Raw genomic sequence first — 22,968 nt, forward strand, 5'->3', positions numbered from 1 at the left:
CACGAGAACTCAGCGCAGTGAGCGTTATTTGATCGTCTTATCTCATCAATCTCATCCCTGTTATCAAGAGATTCTATCTACATCTCTTAATACGTCAGATGCTATCCTAGTTGTTATTGTATGCATGTGTGGGTTAAACCGTTAGTACAATACACATATAAACAAATGATAAGAAAATTCCTAGTAGTTAAATACCAGTGAAAGGCTCTTAGAATCCCAGGCTCTTTAGGATCATTGCTTGCATAAAGCAACATCAATATAATAAATGATTAATTAAAAAAAAATATCAAAACTAAGGCTTGATAACGAGTGTGCTAATTTTAAAAGCAATAAGCCAACATATACTATATAGCGTATATTGAGTGCAATAACCTGTTAAATAAATAAACGCCTTCGATTATATATCCTCAATATTTGTAGCGTTAAATAAAATAATGTGTTATCAAAGAAAATGTTTGCTCATAAACATCTGCCGTTTAAGATACACCTACAAGTTCATGCGTCATGTATTATCCAAGTACAGACCAAGGTTGCTGGTTGGTCATGAAATCATTTCCCTTGAAAAATCTTCAAACGTATCAGATCATAAAAATTATATCTATACTTATGTACTAATATTATAAAGGTAAAAGTAACTCTGTCTGTCTGTCTGTAGCTCTTTCACTACCAAACCGCTGGACAGATTTTGATGATTTTTTTTTATGGTATAGGTTTGCGGACGAGCATATGGGCCACCTGAGGGTAAGTTGTCACCATCACCCATAGACAATGAGGCTGTAAGAAATATTAACTATTCCTTACATCGTCAATGTGCCACAAACCTTGGGAACTAAGATGTTATGTCACTTGTGCCTGTAGTACACTGGCTCACTCTCCCTTCAAACCGGAACACAACAATACTGAGTACTGTTATTTAGCGGTAGGATAACTGATGAGTGGGTGGTACCTACCCAGACGGGCTAGCCCTAAGCCCTACCACCAAGTATATAAATTTGGTTTAAAGCAAATTTGAACTTCTAAAGAAGAACTCAGGAGACTTTTTTTTGTCTAGCATATGACAACCAAACCTCTAAAACACAAGCGAAGCCGCGGGGGCTAACAAGTATTTCATAAAAGTATCATTTATTGTATACTCAGCGAAATTGGAAGGTGCGGCCATTCGGGTTCATTCGATGAAAATGCCATAATTTGAGGTTATACGGTCAAGTCTAATGTATACCGTGACCGTACTTTAACACGCCATTGGAATTTAAACTGTAGTCTAAAGGTTTTTGAGTATAATTTACCATGGCATAATGTAACTGTCTTATAAGATTGCATTGAAAATCCATTGTTGTCCAACACGCTCTAAAAATGTCGGGGGCCGGACATGATTAATGCTAATGCTTGTCTGTTTAAAAAGGCAAATGTTTTGTCTTATTCTTTATATCAAAATCAATAATGACGTAATATTACTGAACTCATTTTAAAACAAAAAAACGCCGGCCTTTACTTTCTTACTTTGAAATGAATTTAAAAAATAGTTTGTTCTAAAAACAATGATAACATTACTATATGTATTACAAGCAGTGCCCGCTACCTTGTACGCTTTTGAATTTAACAAAAAAAAAATCATTATTGTAGCCGTGGTTAGTCCTTATTATTTCAGTTATCTGCCAGTTAAAGTCCCGTCAAAATCGGTCCAGCCGTTCAAGAGATAAGTCGGAACAAACAGACAGACAGACGAATATTGTAAAAAATGTTATTTTGGTATATGTATGTAATAAAAGGGCTATTTTAATATTACAAATAGACACTCCAATTTTAGTATATGTATAGATAAACCACAGGATAAAAAACCTTTGTCTCTGCTTATCGCCGGCTTTTCTTTCTTAATTTGAAATTAATTTAAAAAAAGAATTTGTTCTAGAAACAACGGTATCATAACTATTTATAATATAATCTGAACAGGTCATCGACCTCTGTCTCTGTTCCCTTTGCTTTTTAATTTTGATAGAAACTCTTAGAAATTAATACAGGCTTGCTTTGTACAGCGAATTCCGCCAAAAATAATTATTACTTCAAGTAAGGCGTGTTGAAGTCACAACCCAGGATTTAGTGAGTTTTCTGTATTTTATAGTTTTAAGATATAATCTGTAATGATATTGTAGAGCCGAGATGGCCCAGTGGTTAGAACGCGTGCATCTTAACTGATGATTGCGGGTTTAAACCCAGGCAAGCACCACTGAATATTCATGTGCTTAATTTGTTTTTATAATTCATCTCATACTCGGCGGTGAAGAAAAACATCTTGTGGAAAAACCTGCATGTGTCTAATTTCATAGAAATTGTGCCACTTGTGTATTCCACCAATCTGCATTGGAACAGGGTGGTGGAATGTGTTCCAAAACTTTCTCCTGAAAGGGAGAGAAGACTTTAGCCCAGCAGTGGGACAGGCCGTTGTTCTTGTACAACTTTTGGTTCCCGAGTCCAAAAAAAAGGTTTATTCGAAATATGTTTCGATCTAAACAGTTGCTAAATTAACATTTCCTGCAGTCCTAAGTGTGAAAAGCACGGAAATGAAATCGAAACCTAATCCCTATGAGAATAAAATCCCTTTTCACAAATACATCCCTTGGGTATATTACGATTTGCATCTAAATCCTCGCGAGTCTATCGAATTAACTTTCTTCAATGGACTATTGTACGTTCGGTCTCATCGTCATTACAATTTAGGCTGTGCACGCTTTCGCTACTCCTGTCGGTTTCCCTCTGATTATTGCTAATGTTCACTTATTTCCGCCAGTGCTTATTATTTATTCATACGTTTTTGTTTTTCCACAATCTCAGCAATCAATCTTCATAAAGTTATCTCCATATAGTTCATTGTTCTCTCAGAGAAGACCGGTCATAATCGATGTGAGTAATCTTTGTGTATTTTTATCTGTTATTATTTTTAAGACATATAATAAAATTGGAGTGTTTATAATATTAAAATCGCGCTTTTTCACTCAATGCATATGTATGTATACACGGTATACCAAAATATATTTTTTTTACTATTTTTGTCTGTCTGCTTGTTCCGGCTAATCTCTGGAACGGCTGGATCGATTTTGACGGGACTTACACTGGCAGATAGCTGGTATAATAAGGAGTAACTTAGGCTACAATATATTTTTTTGTAAAATTTAAACGCGTAATGTTGCGGGCACAGTGTCATATATATTTAGTTATTAATTGTACAACCGACTTCGTAATATATAAGACTAATAATCCAAGTGTTATGATTTCGATGCTGTCTACCAATAAAATGCCTGCATTTAAATAACAATTGTAAAGAATATGATATAACAACGGCAAGGACAGCACGTCTGTGGAGCAATGATAATACATAAAAAAATCGTGACGCACACCAGTGAGGCTCGATCGGCGTGATCTTTTCGTCATCTTCATTATAATCATCGTCGTCTTTTGGCCAATTAGCACGTAATACTGTTATCATTAATCGCCACGTTATAGAGAATGCATTTATTGCAATCCAGGTATTTGTGGGATCGAAACATTTTAGTCCCGCTGGATCTAAGTATTTACGAGAGCAGAGTGTATTAAGATCTCGGAAATCAATATCAATAAATACCCAATAGAGCCCGGTCTTATGATTTTGATTTTAACACGGGAATAACTATACAATAAAAGATTATAATTACTGTAATTCGACCCTTAATACTATCTTGAATCCTATTGTCTACTCATAATATGACTCCTCATATTGATAATATAGCAAAGGTTTACGCGTATGATCTATGCTATTCTGTATCTCGTCAGTCCGTGAGGTAAATGTATGCGGGATCGTGCCAGATTCCATCATTAATAGGCTATTTGACTGGTTTTTAAAATCCATTTTATATTATTTAGTAGAAGTTAAGGAACCCAGTAAAAGTTGATTTTTATTTCTAGTACATATTAGCCGAAAAATATATTAAAAATTCCATATTTAAATAGCGCGAAAAAACGCTACTTGGACAATATGGCCCTGCAATGGGGTCGGTGACGTCACTTTCCTGTATTTTAATCTGTGGTACATATAGTAGAAAAGCAAAGTTTACAAGAAAGTGATTTCATCATAAGCCCGGACAAACGGAGCGTTTTGTGTCACGTGACAAACGTTTAAAAGAAATGCATTTTATTTATAGATTTTTGAATAAATTAAGTATTATTTTCAACTTTCGTTAGTAAATAACAATTTTTAAAGTCATAATATACACGGACTAAAATATTTCACAATTTATTTTTCGCATTGTCAAATAGCCTATTAAAGCTGTACAAAAATTTATTGGTTATCAGACGCGGTGCATTTTGCTTCATAATATGTAGTGACATTCGTTTCGATCATCCATAGCATGCACTGTGATAACTTTATCGTCTGACCTGAATCTCAAGTTCTATTCCACGATATCAAGTGGAATCTATAATATTTTATTTCCTATTGTATAATCTTTTTGTCAGATTTCGTTTTCATTTGATCCGGTCAATTAAAAGTTTTTATTAAACTGTTATAACATGTGTTCCACAAAAATATTTTACGGTACGCGATTTGTGTAATGGCTTAATGGCCAATTTGCGTTTGATGTCGTATTTTATAATATTTAGTTACTTTCACTTGCTGGCTCATATATCATCGGGAATTTTGTATTGATGATTTAGATTATTTTTTAATTAATTTATAGTCTACCGCCAAACAACAGTTGTGTTCCAGTTTGAAGGGGAGTGAGCCAGTGTTAATACAGGCACAAGGGGTATATCATCTTAGTACTCAAAGTTGGTGGGGCATTATCGTATAAGGAATGGTTAATTTTTGTTGTTTATCAGGTGGCCCATTTTCTCGTCCGCCAACCAAAATAAAAACCTTTTTTGGTAACACTTTTATTCATACATCGTTTTATGTTATGGAATATTTTTTATATTTACAGTTTTTAGACGAAATATATCCAAAAAATGTTTATTTACATTAACAAGCGTGTACGTGCTAACAAATGTAATTGTAAATAGTAAACAACTTAAGAGAAAATAGTTTGAAAGTAACAGTTTTTGTTTATCGATCGATAGTGAGTTGTTTAGATCGACGGTGCTGTGGGGCTTAGTTAGCATTTCGTTTCCGGAAGCACCCACCGGAACGGCAGCTGCGTTGAAACGCGAAATGTTAACGATCAACAGCGATTGTTGATAACATTACCGAAGCACAAATAAAAATATTAACAAATGGCAAAAATACTGTGTCATCTTATTCATAAAGAGTCTTGGTCTTTGGTCTATATTAGTGTACCGAAAGGATCAAACATATTTTTTTCCCAATCGTCTTTGTTTTTTAGAAGACAAAAGTAAAATAAAAAATAATTAAAATTTACAAAAGTAGTTCATTTGGATAAGTTCGTATTATCAATAAAATATACAACTGAAGAATTGTTAGTAGTGGACAGTATAATAGAATAGGTCAATCTAAGGTTTGATAATTTCATTCCCTTGATTGAAATGCTATATTTACTATATGTATAATCGTCAATAGTGAAAAGACACAGGATCTGCTCTGACCCCTTTGGCCATTATCGTCCCCATACAAGTGATTACCTTATAAGGAGAGGTTAATTAAAATATCAGTAATTAGCCCTGCCCCTGTTTCGCACGGGTGCAGTACTGATACGGGCGAAATATACTACTGATTTTACGACCTCATATTAGTAACTTCTCAAATTATCAGTGTTTCTTTATTATATAGACCATGTATTACAAAAATAAACCTTCCTTTCGAATCACTATCTATTAAAAAACCGCATCAAAATCCGTTGCGTAATTTAAAAGATCTAAGCATACATAGGGATAGACAGCGGTAAGTGACCTTGTTTGATACTAAGTAAATAATTATTACATAATTGCTTTGAGGCATTGTTACTATTTAAAATATATATAGAGTAAAAACTTATCACCAATCAATCGATCGTCAAATAATCAATCCTTTGTCTGTGTAGAGATTAAGTGAGCCGGTGTAATTTCAAAGTCGAGACATAATATATGCGAATCCTTTGCAGTTTATTTTTTCTACTTTTCATTCATTCATTCATAATCTTTTATTTACTTTATGTCATATACGTGCTTGATTTCGCTGAGTATGATTAAATTAAACATTACTTTCGTTTGCGGCCAGCCTTGATGCCTCACAATATCTGATGGTTAATATAACTTACAAAAATCTTAATTATACGATCACCTTCCTATCTATATATATAATAAAATTAGAGTGTCTGTTTGTCATATTAAAATAGCACTATTTACTCAATGCATACGTATGTACCGTACATATACCAAAATAACATTTTTTACAATTTTTGTATGTCTGTCTGTTTGTTCCGGCTAATCTCTGGAACGGCTGGACCAATTTTGATGGGACATTCACTGATAAATAAGGAGTAACTTAGGCTACAATAATAATTTTTTTTTTTGTTAAATTTAAACGCGTACAAGGTCGTAGGTACAGCTTGTGTATACATATAATAAAATTGATGTTACTCTTTTTAATATTGAAATTGCGCTTTTTACTAAATACAAAAATAACTTTATTTACAAATTTTATTTGTCTTTCTATTTGTTTATTCAGGCTTAAAATTAAATCTCTGGAATTGCTGAACCGATTTTGAAGGATCTTTCACTGACAAAAGTTGATGTAATATGGAGTAACTAAGGCTACAGCAATAATATTTTCGTTAAATTCAAACGCGAACGAAGTCATCGGCTAAGCTAGTTATAAAATGAAAATACGTACAGTACGAATGTAATTACACATATTACACAACACGAAAGTATTCCACACTCGTTCGTAACGAAAGTGAATTATGAGTTTCGGTATAATCTCGATATAATTACGTGTTGGGTATTTTTTTTATAACTATTCGCTCGTAATTTTTACAACGATTACATAATTATTCGGTATATGAGCCGAGATTGTTAGAACACGTGCGTCTCGCATCTTAACCGATGATTGCGGGTTCAAATCCAGAGAAGTACCGTATTCATCTCGAGCTCGGCTGTGATGGAAAACATCGCGAGGAAACCTGCATGTGTCTAATTTCATAGAAATTCTGCCACATGTGTATTCCACCAACCCGAATTGGAACAGCGTGGTGGAATATGTTCCAAACCTTCTTCTCTAGGGGACAGGAGGCCTTAAACCAGCAGTGGGAAATTTACAGGCTGTTGTTGTTACATAATTATTCAAACGTCGTATTATTGCTGATCTCTATGCGTGGTTGCACTTCTGTTCATCTTTTCATAAGGCCTGGAATTGTGACTCGTGTTCTAATTAAGTTGAGTGCATTAATTAGTATTCAAAGCTCATGTTTTTGTTGTTTAAATTCGAAAAAATATTGTTTATAATTAAAACGATAACAGCTGTACATATGGCTGATGAAGGCACGATATAGCTGAGCTATCGTAAAACGTACTTGATACGACTTTTGATTCTTCTAGGAAAGAGCGTACTCATTTCTTAAAAACTGGCTACCCACCAGCCCCTGGGTGTTACAGATGTCCATGAGCAATGGTAATCACTTTCCATCAAATCCGCCTGCTCGTTTACCACCCAAAACATTAATGAAATTCAACAATTGACGACCTCCGTGGTCGAGTGGTGTATACACCGGTTTTCATGGGTATGCCACTCCGAGGTCCTGGGTTCGATTCCCGGCTGAGTCGATATAGATTATCATTAGTTTTCTATGTTGTCTTGGGTCTGGGTGTTAGTGGTACCGTCGTTACTTCTGATTGCCCATAACACAAGTGCTTTAGCTACTTACATTGGGATCAGAGTAATGTATGTGATGTTGTCTCATATTTATTTATTTATTTATTTAAAGGTTTTCAAAATTAAAAAAAAAAAAAATTTATTCAAGTAGGCTTTTACAAGCACTTTTGAATCGTCATTTAACAATTAAGTGAAGCTCCTACCGGTTCGAAAAGTAGATTCTACCGATAAGAACCGGCAAGAAGCTCAGTAGCTACTCTTTTTAAACATTTAAAAAATACAGTCATATTAGTTAAATACAATTATTTATGTATCTAACTATCTAATGTATTTTTATCATCTGTAAAGCTTTTTATCAACTGTAAAGTCTTGTATCGAATAATATGCCTTTTTACCAATGTATTTCTTACGATTTGAATTTATGAAACGGCAAAGTTAAAAATGTCTGCGGAATTTTATTAAAACAAAAATCATAGCTTGGAATAATTAGGTAAATTTAAAGTTTTGTTTTCATTCTTTTTCTTCGATTAGAATAGCCTTCCTTGTAGCGCCCGAAATTGTTTATTTTTTTAATGCATAATTATTATAACAATGAATTCTTACAAAATCTTGATGGTTTGAAATAATAATTCAAATATCGTGGCGTAGCGACGAGTTGGAACCTTTTTTATAATATCTGGGTGACATATTTTTGTTGGGCTTAAAATTTTTATTAAAATAGTTAGTTTACCTGACCAATAATAATATGAGATGACCAATAATAACATTGTTATATCTTTTAAACTAACATATCTTGACGACTTCCGTGGTGTGCGTACACCGGTTTTCATGCGTACGCCACTCCGAGGTCCCGAGTCCCGGGTTCGATTCCCGGCCGAGTCGATGTAGATTATCATTAGTTTTCTATATTGTCTTGGGTCTGGGTGTTTCTGGTACCGTCGTTACTTCTGATTTTGCATAGCACAAGTGCTTTAGCTACTTACATTGGGATCAAAGTAATGTATGTGATGTTGTCTCATATTTATTTATTTATATCTTTGTTTCAGTGAAAAATGACGATCGACAAACAGTTAGTATGGGTCCGGGATCCAAACGAGGGGTTCGTGCTAGCGCGGCTCCAGGAGTTGATGGGGGAAGAGGCTGACGTGTTTCCAGTCGACAACAAATATCCGAGGAGGGTGTGCAACTTTGACGACATCTTCCCAGCTGGAGAGCCGACTAAAGATGTCGATGATAACTGTAAGTAGTATCTAAAATATTATTGTAGGTTTCGACTTGGTGTAAAATATATATATTTTTAAAATGTACTCAGGAATTATTCCTGTACTTTTTCAAATTTTTCATTTTTTAAAGCCATCTGTGTTCGAGTAGTATGTACACCGATCATGGGTACGCCACTTTAAGGTCCCGGGTTCGAATCCCGAGTCGTTATAGAAAAAGTTCATTAGTTTTCCATGATGTCATGGGTCTGAGTATTTGTGGTACCGTACTGATGTATTTGATGTTGGCCAATATTCATTTATATTTAATTAAATTATATAGTATAATTTTGCATCACATTAAAATGATTCTTGTAAAAATAACAATCGGAGATAAAAGCCTTGAAAAGTTCATGTGTGATGTGGACTCGTTTTCCTTGGATGATGCAGGCGTAACTAGTTTCTTGCTATTACGATGACGTGTTGTACTTACAGAATTATTTAACATAACTAACATAAACGAAAAGTGTTGTTTTCTTCTTCAATTGTTTAAGCATTCGTTTGAGTATATAGTTTTTTCATGCTAATGGTTGGCGAACAAGTATTTGGACCACCTGATGTGAGTGGTCACCGCTGCCCATAGGCACAAAAAAAAAATAACCATTCCTTACGCCTATGCGCAACCAACCTTGGGAACTAAGATGTTATGTCCCTTGTGCCTGTAGTTACACTAACTGACTGGTCATTCGATCGAAACACAAAAATACTGAGTACTGTTATTTCGCGGTAGAATGTGATATGGGTGGTACTTACCCAGACGGGCTTGCACAAAGCCCTACGACCTCAAATATCTTGTTGATATCACGCTTAAAGGAATTATGAATTCCCGACTGCTAGAAAAGACGTCTTATTTAGAGAAAGCTTCGAACTTATTTCCCTGGCCTACTCCAATGCCGGTTGGTTGGATACATATGACACAGAATTTCATCTGAAATATGAAGTTTTCAATTTGCACATGAAAATTCAGTGATGCCGGCTCGGGTTTGAACACGTGACTTTGGGTTAGCAATTGATAAAACCGATATTTATCGTTTTCAGGTGAGCTAATGTTCCTGAACGAGGCTACCCTTCTTAACAACATGCTGACTCGTTACAAGAACAATAAAATATATGTAAGTACAATTTTTATTATTTAGAACATAGAACATACCTTTTTTAACAGATTAAGTATGAAATGGTAGTTCGATATGTTTGGTAAGATAAGATTCGTCCCTTATGGTATATATATCGCCAGTTTAGGATATTAAGATGTCATGTCCCTTGAGCCCTGTTATAACATTTCTCTCACTATTTAAACCGAAACACAGCAGTATTTATGCAATACTTTTACAAAATAAACATACAGCGAGCAACGAAAATAGTAGGCATTAACATTTGGTTTGAATGCAATATTGATAATATTCAATTTAAAGTTGTAGCCCCAGCACAATCATCTAATAAAATAAAATGGGGTGAAAGGGAAAGTGATCAAATACAGAGGTATACTGATATTTGTAATAATAGGTTTAACTCAATGGAAATTGCAACGGATTTTTGTGAATGTACAGGTAAAAAGTGCTCAAATGTAAACCATCAATTAACAGTGCGATACGCATAAAAAGTTTTTTTTCTTTTATATAAAAGTTAAATGCATGCTCAATGCAATGTGTGTGTGAGTGAGTTAAGTGTATGAGTCTGTGTATGTGTGTGCATGAATGGTTGCGATTTGTAATATGTGTTATAGTTACATTGTATTAAACAAAATATTCATTGTCTCTAGTCATAATGTAAATGTTAAACTCGAATTACTCTGTGGTTCACACTTAATAACCAATAACGCGTTTCGTTTTATATATTATGTGTACATGTGTGTAACACATCTGGAATGGACATTTCATTATGATTCACTTTTGCAATGCATATGGGGGTTAAAATTATTGCAAATAATCATCCAACCTAACGGGAATACGTCGATTACCAATAACCCTGTATATATCGCACGTCACTGTATGACATTTCGCGATTACGATAGTTCTACAGAAAATATGTTTATATAATAGGTTGGGGAAAAAGTTTCTTCGTATTTTATATGAAAATTCAAAAAGTTTTTTTTATAGTTTATTTACATTTGACTAAAGTATGTAGGTGCCATTTTGTTCCATAACTTTTTGCCATCTTGTTGGTAGTGACATGATCCCATTGCTGTAAAAATTTTGGGGCTTCTGATCGAAAAACTGCGACAAGTGGTTTTGGCAGTCCTCTCGTGATGTTAACCTGACACTGCCTAAGGAATTCTGCAGAGACCGAAACAGATGAAAATCTGAAGGTGCAAGGTCAGGACTATACGGCGGATGCATTATTACCTCCCAGCCAAACTCTCGTAATTTTTGTTGAGTGGCTAAAGATGTGTGAGGTCTAGCGTTATCATGGTGAAAAACCACACCCCTTCTGTTGATCAATTCTTGCCGCTTTCTCTCAATTTCTTGCTTCAATCTCATCAATTGTTCGCAATACAGTTCTGAATCGATGGTCCTGCCGGGCGGTAACAGCTCATAATGAATGATGCCCTCCCAATCCCACCATACACACAGCATTACCTTGTTGCGAGTTAATCCGGGTTTTGCCACAGTCTGTGAAGCTTGACCGGCCTTTGACCACGATATTTTTCGCACGTTCTTGTCGTATGTGATCCACTTTTCATCACCAGTTATCAGCTTCTTCAAAAATGGTTCGGTTTCATTACGTCGTAAGAAAGAATCACAAATGAGTACACGGTTCATTAGGTTTCTTTCAGTGAGTTCATGAGGCACCCATATATCGAGCTTTTTTGTGTACCCAGCTTTATTCAAATGAGTCAAAACCGTTTTGTGGTCAATTGCCAGTTCTTCAGCTATATCGTAACTACTAATATGCCGATCTTGCTCCACTTTTTCAAAAATGGCATCAATTTTGTCCGTAACAGGGCGACCAGAGCGAGATGCATATTTGATATCAAAATTTCTGGCTTGAAAACGCTTAAACCAAACTTGCGCTACTCTCACAGATACTGCATTAGGTCCATAAACATCACAAATTTTTTTCGCGGCTTGAGTTGCATTTTTACCTTTTTTATAGTAAAATTTTAAAATGTATCGAATTTCTTCTTTAGATTCACTCATTTTAACAACAACAAAAACAAATGAAAATCACAATAAAATTAAAACTTTTTAATGATACCAAAACCAGCCAGATACAAATGGTATAGCCAAAGAGATTTTATTACAAGTTCATACATACTATATGCGAAAAGACTTTTTCCCCAACCTAATATGTCATCCTAATTATATTAATGTATAGTACGACAACTTAGATGTAGCATCGGTAAAATTCGTAAAACCGATCACATCCGAATTAAGTACGCTATCCCAAATTATTAATATTTATTTCTTTTGTTAATATAATCTTTATGCAAAGTAATAACTGTATCATATGATTTAATACATATTTATAATTACATGCACTTGCTTTTTCGGGTCGAACTGACGCAAGAATCCATAGCGACGAAGAGCGTCGAATGGCGCGATAGGAAGCTATTTCTATTGGTTGTAGAAATAGACAGTAATCGGTTTTACTGAATTTGCCGGTGCTGCGTCGAAGTTGTGTCCTACTATTGTAATTTACCACAACGATGTCATGAAACAATTTGTACCCAATTATTCTCACCTTGAACGAATCGCACGCCATATTGATTATTTTACTAGGTTATGTTATATGTGAAAATAATGAGTAATATTAAAACGGTTAAGAATTTAATTTGTATGTAGATGTTTGTCAATGTTTAGGTCAGTTTGTGGGTTAAATATTGGACATCACATACATTAATCTGATCCCAATGTAGGTAGCTAAAGCACTTGTGTTATTGAAAACAGTGGTGGATTTACCAATAGGCTAAGTAGGCTGGAGCCTAGGGCGGCAGATTTAGCACAAATTTGTTATTATCTTACAGAAATTTAAAAAAATATATCTTATAACTATAAGTATACACATTACGTCCGTTATCCGTATTTCTAACATGACAATAACAATCCGTCTTTTTAACATGTCACCATAATAATGAATTAATACATCTTTTTTCAGACGTATGTTGCAAACATATTGCTCGCTGTCAATCCGTATGAAGATATCCCTGATATGTACTCATCAAATACGATAAAAAAATACCAAGGAAGATCGTTGGGAGAGTTACCGCCCCATGTATTCGCTATAGGTATGTTATAGAACTTTTTAGTGTAAAAATCTATGAATTGTGAAACACAATTGCATAATACGAGGGGCGTTCAATGTATTCTTGGTATAGGTATGAAGGAAAAGGCGGAAAATTCTGAATACATTTTTTTTTTCAATATGGAGTATATTGAAAAATAAAATTTATTCAGAATTTTAACTAACATCGCAATACATTTATTTGTTCGTGAAAGTAACTTTTCATTCCCCTCTGAAAAATATTTTCCTTCATGGCCCGGAAAATGTTCGTTGCTCCTTCAACTCTTCACCGTCCGAAAAATGCTTTCCACGAAGCTCTTTTTTAAGATTAGGGAATAGATTATAATCACTAGGGGTCAGGTCCGGACTGTTGGGTGGATGATTGATATCTTCAAATCCGTACTCCCGCACCAGCCTAGGCAAGGCGCGCCTTGTGAACCGGCGCGTTGTCGTGAAGCAGCAACACGCCTGCGGTTAATTTTCCACGTCTTTTTTCTTTAATAGCCTCCTTTAAATTACGCAGGGTGGTTGCGTATGATGCACCTTTAAAACTTTGACCTTTTTTTGTGTACTCGATTAGCAAGTTTCCTTTAGAATCCCAAAACCGTGGCCATGAGCTTTCCTACGGACGGAGTGACTTTGAACATCTTCGGCGGGTCTGATCCTTGTTTTTGCCACTGCATAGACTCTTGCTTGCTCTCAGGGTCATAGTGATGAACCCACATTTCATCACCAGTAACAATCCGATCGAAAATACCTTGCGGATTTTCACCACAGAGGTCCAAAAACTCCTTACAACAGTCAACTCGCACTCGTTTCTGTAGCGCGATGAGCATTCGCGGCATCCATCTTGCACTGACCTTTGATAAATTCAGGGGCTCATGAAGGATTGTGTGAATGGTACCCACGGATAGCTTAGTCATTTCTGCTAATGTTTTCACTCTTACACGGGCATCTTCAAGTACAAGTTTTTTGACTAATTTGACGTTTTCTTCAGTAGCGGCACAAATTGGCCCACCAGCGCGGGGGTCGTCTTCAATGCTCTCTCTACCCCGTTCGAATTCACTCGACCACTTCTGAATTGCAGATAATGGATGCGAAGAATCTTGGTAAACAGCCACCATTTCTTCATGGATATTTTTTTGAGATTTTCCTTGTTTTGTGAGGAATTTTATCACTGAGCGATGTTCGATTTTTTTCATCATTGTCGAATCAGTCATCATTGTTGTCTTTTCGCAATATCTTGAATACGAATGGTGGCAGTTAAATGAAATTTTGAATTTATACCTTCAAAGAGTGTCGTTAACTAATGAGATAATTAAATTGCCCTTATCATAAGTATATCACCTTGATACCGAGAATACTTTGAACGCCCCTCGTATATGTAAGCTTTTTTTAAGGCAGTTGAGTCGGAGGAGGTCGTCTCAGTAAAAAACGTATCATTTTTTTTTTAATGACGTAAGAAGTGTCAGTTGATTTAAAATATTTATTTAAGGCGTTAAAGTTATAAATGTATTTATTTATTTAAAATATTTAAGACGTTAAAGTTATAAATGTATTTTTTTTATTATTATTAATAAGTGTTCATTTAGTCTCTGTTTTCTGAATAAGGAAATAAAACATGAACATTGCAATTGTCTATTTGCTATTTTAGATGAATCATATTGCTTGCTTTGAAAACCCATGACCTTATATTTTTTTTTATTATAGAATTTTTATTACTAAAGGCCGATTTTTCAATCCTCAGTTAATAGGTACAATAACTATCTAAAGAATAAAATTATTTGGGTGTTTATCAGATAAATAAATGCTCACCGGTTTTTCGACTGTTATTTATTCCATTGATAACTACCTGACATAATAATTCAACTCTGGCAACTCCAACTTCAAAGAAGCGAGACAAATATATTGCTTAGACAAGCATTAGAGCAAGACAGATGTTTTTCACAATTTCTGTCAATAACGTCACTGTCATGTCACACGCCGTTTCCATTATTTTTAGTTTTGTCATTTGGTTGGATGTGGTGTTTAATTGAAAGTAATTTTTTTGGAATAGGTATAATTGGTGTAGACATAATGGAGTTTAAAAAAAGAGAGCGTTCGGCGAACTTTAATGAGGCAGAAGTTCAGCTACTCATGAGTTTAGTCAACAAATATAAAGTGATCATTGAAAATAGAAAGACCGATGCAGTTTCTAATAAAGATAAAGAGGCCGCATGGAAGAAAATTGGGGATGGTTTTAACTCATGCGGAATTACAACAAGTTTCCGCTCGTGGAAAACCTTAAAACTCAAATACAAGGGCTTAAAAAAAGCATTAAAAAATCTTATAATTCTTTTCTTTCTTTCATTTGAATTACGGTTAATATATAAATTTATTATGGCTTCTTCTTCTAATGCATAGTCATCAATGCTATCGACAATATCTATTTTTAATTATTGCATTTGTAACTTTTTTCTAAAATATGAAAACCTAACGTCAAACTTTCAACAAATTAAAATCAACGTCTTTTTCAACGTTTATCTATGGAATAGCGGTTATCGGGCCGTTAAAGGGTCAGATAGATTTATTCCTTCGATAATCGAATTACTCGTCAAATAAAGTCTATCTGACGATTGAACAACTGGTTTTTTGGCTATCGGCCGAATAAACGCTATCTGTTTGTTTATCTGAGGATTGAAAAATCAGCCCTAAATTATCGTGATTTAAAAAGCATCTCGCACATTCTAGTAGATAATCTTGAAAAATATTGACAATATTTTATAGTTCTTTTATTGTATATTTCAGCGGACAAAGCATTCCGTGATATGAAATCACTAAAACAATCTCAGTCTATAATAGTATCGGGAGAGTCCGGTGCTGGAAAGACTGAATCGACCAAATATATCCTTAAATACCTGTGCGACTTGTGGGCCAAAGGAGCCGGACCCGTGGAACAGAAGATTTTAGATGGTAAGTTTTATTTGTACTGTGATGTTGGAACCTTACTTTCTAGTTAAAGAAACAACATGTTTTCTGTATCGTGTATTGGACTAACTCATATATGAATAAAATATACTAATAAAATTATGCTTACATAGCTAAATGCGAGAACAGTTACATATAGTACGACACAACTTAGATGTCGCATCGGCAAAATTCGTAAAACCGATCACATCCGAAATGAGTACGCTATCCCAAATTATCAATATTTATTTCTCATGCGAAAATGATCTTTGCACAAACGTAATAACTTGTAATATCATATGACTTAATATATTCGTCAATTTGACGCGTCGATTTACATGCACTTGCTTTCTCTGACACGAGAATCTATAGCGACGAATAGCGTCGAATGGCGCGATAGGGAGCTATTTCTATTGGTTGTGTAAATCGGCACTAATCGGTTTTATTTTCATTCCATTGCATTTTCCGATGCTACATCTAATTTGTGTCTTACTATACATAATTTCTAACATTATTATTAATATACACTTCAGATCTGATTCTGGATATTTTTATTATTTGGATAGAACATCAAACAAATTTATTTTCCAGCCAATCCAATCCTCGAAGCGTTCGGTAACGCTAAGACAACCCGCAACAATAACAGTTCCCGGTTCGGCAAATTTATGGAGGTTCACTTTTCGAACAAGTATCAAGTCGTAGGCGGACACATATCGCATTATCTGCTGGAAAAGTCAAGGATATGCACCCAGAGCTCTGAAGAGAGGAATTACCACGTGTTTTACCTTCTGTGCGCGGGAGCCCCGCCTGAACTACGCGCGGCCCTGAAAATAACCAAGCCTGATGATTATTTGGTAATTATGCTGTTACGCCATTAATGTTTTGTCGTTACAATTTTTTTGTACAACAACAGCTCCAAAACAAATGACATTTTAACAGTTTTACAGATAACCCATATTTATTTATATTTACATAATAATATAATATGTCTTTGCAGTATCTCAAGAATGGTTGCACGCAATATTTTACTTCGGTGCAATCAGAAAAGAAAATTAATGCTAGTCAAAAGAGTAAACAGCAGCAAGCGAAAGGTGGCCTCCGTGATCCTATATTAGACGACGTGGAAGACTTTCAGAGATTGCACCAGGTTTGCGTCAATAACTGAATATGATAAGAGACTCACACCGAGACACACGCGCCGATAATCCCATCCCACTCATATGAATAAAAGCCGAGATGGCCCAGTGGTTAGAACACGTGCATCTTAACCGATGATTGCGGGTTCAAACCCAGGCAAGCACCGCTGTTTCATGTGCTTAATTTGTCTTTATAATTCATCTCGTGCTTTGCGGTGAAGGAAAACATCGTGAGGAAACCTGCATGTGACAAATTTCATAGAAATTCTGCCACATGTGTATTTCACCAACCCGCATTGGAACAGCGTGGTGGAATATGTTCGAAGCCCTCTCCTCAAAAAGGTAGAGGAGGCCTTTAGCCCGGCAGTGGGAAATTTACAGGCTGCTACTTTACTTTTTTTACTCATATGAATTCTTCGAGCAGGCGCTGTCGAGGGTCGGCCTCTCCGAAGCGGAAAAGAAGTCCGTATACTCCATAGTGGCGGCCGTGCTGCACCTCGGCAACGTGCAGTTCGAGGAGGAGGGCGGCGCGCGCGGCGGCTGCGGCGTGGCGCCGCGCAGCGAGCCCGCGCTGGCCGCCGCCGCCGCGCTGCTGGGCGTCGACCCCGCCGAGCTGCGCATGGCGCTCGTGTCGCGCCTCATGCAGAGCTCGCGCGGGGGCGCCAAGGGCACCGCCATCATGTGAGTACTCGCCAGGCGCGCGCGCCCCGTCGCTCGTAGCACCCGGCTGTGCGTAGTCGCGCACGTGTCGCGATGCGTAGCACCCGGCCGTGCTGGGCGTGCGTAGTCGCGCAGGTGTCGCGATGCGTAGCACCCGGGCGTGCTAGCTGTGCGTAGTCGCGCAGGTGTCGCGATGCGTAGGAGCCGGGCGTGCTGGCTGTGCGTAGTCGCGCACGTGTCGCGATGCGTAGAACCCGGGCGTGCTGGCTGTGCGTAGTCGCGCAGGTGTCGCGATGCGTAGGAGCCGGGCGTGCTGGCTGTGCGTAGTCGCGCACGTGTCGCGATGCGTAGCACCCGGGCGTGCTGGCTGTGCGTAGTCGCGCAGGTGTCGCGATGCGTAGCACCCGGGCGTGCTGGCTGTGCGTAGTCGCGCAGGTGTCGCGATGCGTAGCACCCGGGCGTGCTGGCTGTGCGTAGTCGCGCAGGTGTCGCGATGCGTAGGAGCCGGGCGTGCTGGCTGTGCGTAGTCGCGCACGTGTCGCGATGCGTAGCACCCGGGCGTGCTGGCTGTGCGTAGTCGCGCAGGTGTCGCGATGCGTAGCACCCGGGCGTGCTGGCTGTGCGTAGTCGCGCAGGTGTCGCGATGCGTAGGAGCCGGGCGTGCTGGCTGTGCGTAGTCGCGCACGTGTCGCGATGCGTAGCACCCGGGCGTGCTGGCTGTGCGTAGTCGCGCAGGTGTCGCGATGCGTAGGAGCCGGGCGTGCTGGCTGTGCGTAGTCGCGCACGTGTCGCGATGCGTAGCACCCGGGCGTGCTGGCTGTGCGTAGTCGCGCAGGTGTCGCGATGCGTAGGAGCCGGGCGTGCTGGCTGTGCGTAGTCGCGCACGTGTCGCGATGCGTAGCACCCGGGCGTGCTGGGTGTGCGTAGTCGCGCAGGTGTCGCGATGCGTAGGACCCGGGCGCGCGGGGCGTGCGTGGGGGCGCGCGTGTCTGAGCGGGCGTGTGCGCAGGGTGCCGCTGAAGACGTACGAGGCGTGCAGCGCGCGCGACGCGCTGGCGAAGGCGGTGTACAGCCGGCTGTTCGACTTCATCGTGCGGCGCATCAACGGCAGCATCCCCTCGAGCGCGTCCGCCTACTACATCGGGGTGCTCGACATCGCCGGATTTGGTGCGTGAATTAAATTTGCTGATATAAATTGTACGACTAGTGCCTGTATAAAGTTTTGCTTATTAATAAACTTCAAAAATTTCATTTAAATTTGTAATATCTTAACCGATTAACGCTGCACGCGTTAACCGATGATTGCGGGTTCAAACCCAGGCAAGCACCACTATATATATGTGCTTAATTTGTGCTTATAATTCATCTCGTGCTCGGCGGTGAAGGAAACCATCGTGAGGAAACCTGCATGTGTCTAATTTCATCGAAATTCCACCAACCCGCATTGGAACAGCGTGGTGGAATATGTTCCAAACCTTCTCCTTAATGGCAGAGGAGGCCTTATCCCAGCAGTGGGAAATTTACAGGCTGTTACTTTACTTTACTTTACTTTTATCTATGTTGTATATGATAAAACAGTTACAACGAATTAAAGACTAATCAACTGTGTTATTCCGTTTTTATCAGAATACTTTCAGATGAACAGCTTCGAACAGTTCTGTATCAACTACTGCAATGAGAAATTACAACAGTTCTTCAACGAACGTATTCTAAAGAATGAACAGGAACTTTACAAACGGGAAGGATTAAACGTGCCCGAAATCCGATTTGTGGATAACCAGGATTGCATCGGTAAATAATCATTGTAACTAGAACGTCATAAACAATGAATTCCAATGGCAATACATATATCATTACATTTTCCAGATCTAATTGAAAGCAAGAATCACGGTGTTTTCCATATCCTCGATGAAGAATCTAAGTTACCAAAACCGGAATACGGACACTTCACAAACGCGGTACACAAGGAGCTCGGCGGCAGTAACGCGAAGTGAGTGGTACTCGTAGCACTGATTGTGTTCCACTGTGTTTTTTTTTTATGGTATAGGTTGGCGGACGAGCATATGGGCCACCTGATGGTAAGTGGTCACCATCGCCCATAGACATTAACGCTGTAAGAATTATTAACTATTCCTTACATCGTCAATGTGCCACCAACCTTGGGAACTAAGATGTTATGTCCCTTGTGTCTGTAGTTACACTGGCTCACTCACCCTTCAGACCGGAACACAACAATACTGAGTACTGTTGTTTGGCGGTAGAATAACTGATGAGTGGGTAGTACCTACCCAGACGGGCTTGCACAAAGCCCTACCACCAAGTAAAGTGTGTGTTTGACTGTCAAATAAAGTGAAATACGTAGACTTTTTTAATAGTAATTCAGGCTACAATCATAGTATTCCAAACGCGTACAAGGTCGCGGGGACAGCTAGTTAATTTAGTGAAATACTTGCAATATACTGTTGTATTGTATAAGGAAGACGCATTCACTTAGCGCATTCAAAACGCAACTTGCGCATTATCTTACCAACTAACGCATACAGTGGGTGCGTTTTTCTGTTCTTTTCTATTATTCTCCTATTAATTTCGTACTAACCACAATAGATTAAACTTGGTGTGACGAATGTTAGCAATGTTATATTCTTCTTGGCTTCTTGGTGGTAGGGCTCTGTGCAAGCCCGTCTGGGTAGGTACCACCCACTCACCAGTTATTTAACCGCCAAATAACAGTACTCAGTATTGTTGTGTTCCGGTTTGAAGGGTGAGTGAGCCAGTGTAACTGCAGGCACAAGGGGACATAACAACTTAGTTCCCAAGGTCGGTGGCGCATTGACGATGTAAGGAATAGTTAATATGTCTTACAACGTCATTGTCTATGGGTCAAAGCCCTACCACCAAGTGAACCAGTAAGTGACTACGTATTGTCTTATTGAGAATAAAGATCTTCAAACCGAAAGCTATTCGGTTTGTGTGGGAGTCGTGTGAGTGTGTGAGTGAGTGAGTGTGTGCGTGTGTTGCAGCGCGCGCCTGCAGCTGCCTCGCGCGTCGCGGCTCAAGGCGCACCGCACACTGCGCGACCACGAGGGATTCCTGCTGCGACACTTCGCCGGCGCCGTCTGCTACAACACGGTGCCCCCCCCCCCCCCCCACACACACACAATACTCACGTTTAGTACGACACAACTTAGATGTCGCATCGGCAAAGTTCGTAAAACCGATCACATCCGAATTGAGTACGCTATCCCAAATTATCAATATTTATTTCTCACGCGAATATGATCTTTGCACAAACGTTATAACTTGTAATATCATTTGACCTAATATATTCTGAATAATCTGAATCTGTCTTTATTTTACAAAAGAGAGCAATTCGATTTATTTATAATCTTGGAGCTTGAGACTCTCTTCGGGATGTTTTTAACAGAGTAGGAATACTCACTGTTGCGTCGCAATATATTTACAACAATATCATGTATATTCACAGTAACATTGATAACTTTGATAAAATCAGTGATAATCATTGTATATGCACTAGAAGTAAGGATAAGCTTATAACGCCAAGTTTCCGACTCCGCAAAGTCAATAAATCTTTCTTGGGGCAAGGTATCCATTTCTATAATAAAATTCCACAGACATTTTTAACTTTGCCGTCTCGTAAATTCAAATCGTTTATAAAAAATACATTGGTGAAAAAGGTGTATTATTCGATACAAGATTTTGTAGATGATAAAAAAGCGTGGAATTAATACCTGTTGACTTCCAGGCAGGATATATTAATTTAATAATTGTATTAACTTAAAAATTAACTAACATGACTGTGTTTTTTTAAATGTTGAAAAAGAGTAACTTCTGAGTTTCTTGCCGGTTCTTCTCGGTAGAATCTACTTTCCGAACCGGTGGTAGCTTCACTTAATTGTTAAATGACGATTCAAAAGTGCTTGTAAAAGCCCACTTGAATAAAGTATACTTTGATTTTTTTTTTTTGATTCGTCAATTTGACGTGTCGATTTACATGCTCTTGCTTTCTCTGACGCGGGAATCCATAGCGACGAATAGCGTCGAATGCCGCGATAGGGAGCTGTTTCTATTGGTTTTGTAAATCGGCAGTAATCGGTTTTATTTTCATTCCATTGCATTTTCCGATTCTAATTTGTGTTTTACTATACTTCATTTGTGCTCATAATTCACCTCGTGCTCGGCGGTCGGAAAGAAAACATCGTGAGGAAACCTACATGTGTCTAAATCCATAGACATTCTGCCACATGTGTATTCCACCAACCCGAATTGGAACAGCGTGGTGGAATATGTTCCAAACCATCTCCTCGAGGGGAGATGAGGCCTCGTCTCAGCAGTGGGAAATTTACAGGCTGTTGTTGTTGTTACGAGCCCTTTTGAATCGTCATTAAACAACTTTATAAAGTGAAGCTACCGCCAGTTCGGAAGGTAGATTCTACAGTGATGAAACGGCAAGAAATACAGTAGTTACTCTTTTTAAACATTTAAAAAAAAACAGTCATGTTAGTTAATTACAATTATATATGCATGTGATATATCCTGCCTGGACATCAACAAGTATTAATTCCAGGCTTTTTTATTGTCGGTATAATCTTGTATTGAATAATATGCCTTTTTCATCAATGTATTTGTTGCAAATGATTTGAATTTATGAAACGGCAAATTTAAAAATGTCTGATTGCTTGACATTTTTAAGAATTTTTGTCTTTCTATTTCGTACAGAGTCAATTCATCGAGAAAAACAACGATGCTCTTCATGCCTCCCTGGAGTTCCTCGTGCAGGAATCGAACAATACTTTGGTCCAGCAATTGTTCGAAACGTCTGATAACAACAACGCAAAAGGGAAATTGAACTTTATATCGGTCGGCGCTAAGTTCCAAAGTCAGTTGTCTCAACTCATGGACAAATTAAAGGAAAATGTAAGCGAATCAAGTTTCTTTTAAACCATACTTAAATTCT

General features: G+C 38.0%; 1 protein-coding gene across 3 annotated transcripts in view; it reads left to right on the plus strand.

Moving 5' to 3' along the window:
* LOC124532601 (myosin heavy chain 95F) overlaps positions 1-22,968 on the plus strand; it is a 60,684-nt gene that overhangs the window by 22,453 nt on the left and 15,263 nt on the right. For all 3 annotated transcript variants that reach the window (XM_047107582.1, XM_047107581.1, XM_047107583.1), the window contains exons 2-13: positions 8,818-9,010; positions 10,069-10,142; positions 13,126-13,255; positions 16,039-16,203; positions 16,789-17,051; positions 17,195-17,344; positions 17,758-18,014; positions 19,003-19,160; positions 19,620-19,784; positions 19,860-19,983; positions 21,014-21,122; positions 22,731-22,928. In XM_047107582.1, coding sequence (XP_046963538.1) covers positions 8,824-9,010; positions 10,069-10,142; positions 13,126-13,255; positions 16,039-16,203; positions 16,789-17,051; positions 17,195-17,344; positions 17,758-18,014; positions 19,003-19,160; positions 19,620-19,784; positions 19,860-19,983; positions 21,014-21,122; positions 22,731-22,928 — 1,980 coding nt within the window. In that variant the 5' untranslated portion in view covers positions 8,818-8,823. The remainder of the gene's footprint in view (positions 1-8,817; positions 9,011-10,068; positions 10,143-13,125; positions 13,256-16,038; positions 16,204-16,788; positions 17,052-17,194; positions 17,345-17,757; positions 18,015-19,002; positions 19,161-19,619; positions 19,785-19,859; positions 19,984-21,013; positions 21,123-22,730; positions 22,929-22,968) is intronic.

This window comes from Vanessa cardui, chromosome 9 (assembly GCF_905220365.1).
Source record: "Vanessa cardui chromosome 9, ilVanCard2.1, whole genome shotgun sequence".
In the NCBI taxonomy this organism is placed as follows: Eukaryota; Metazoa; Arthropoda; class Insecta; order Lepidoptera; family Nymphalidae; genus Vanessa; species Vanessa cardui.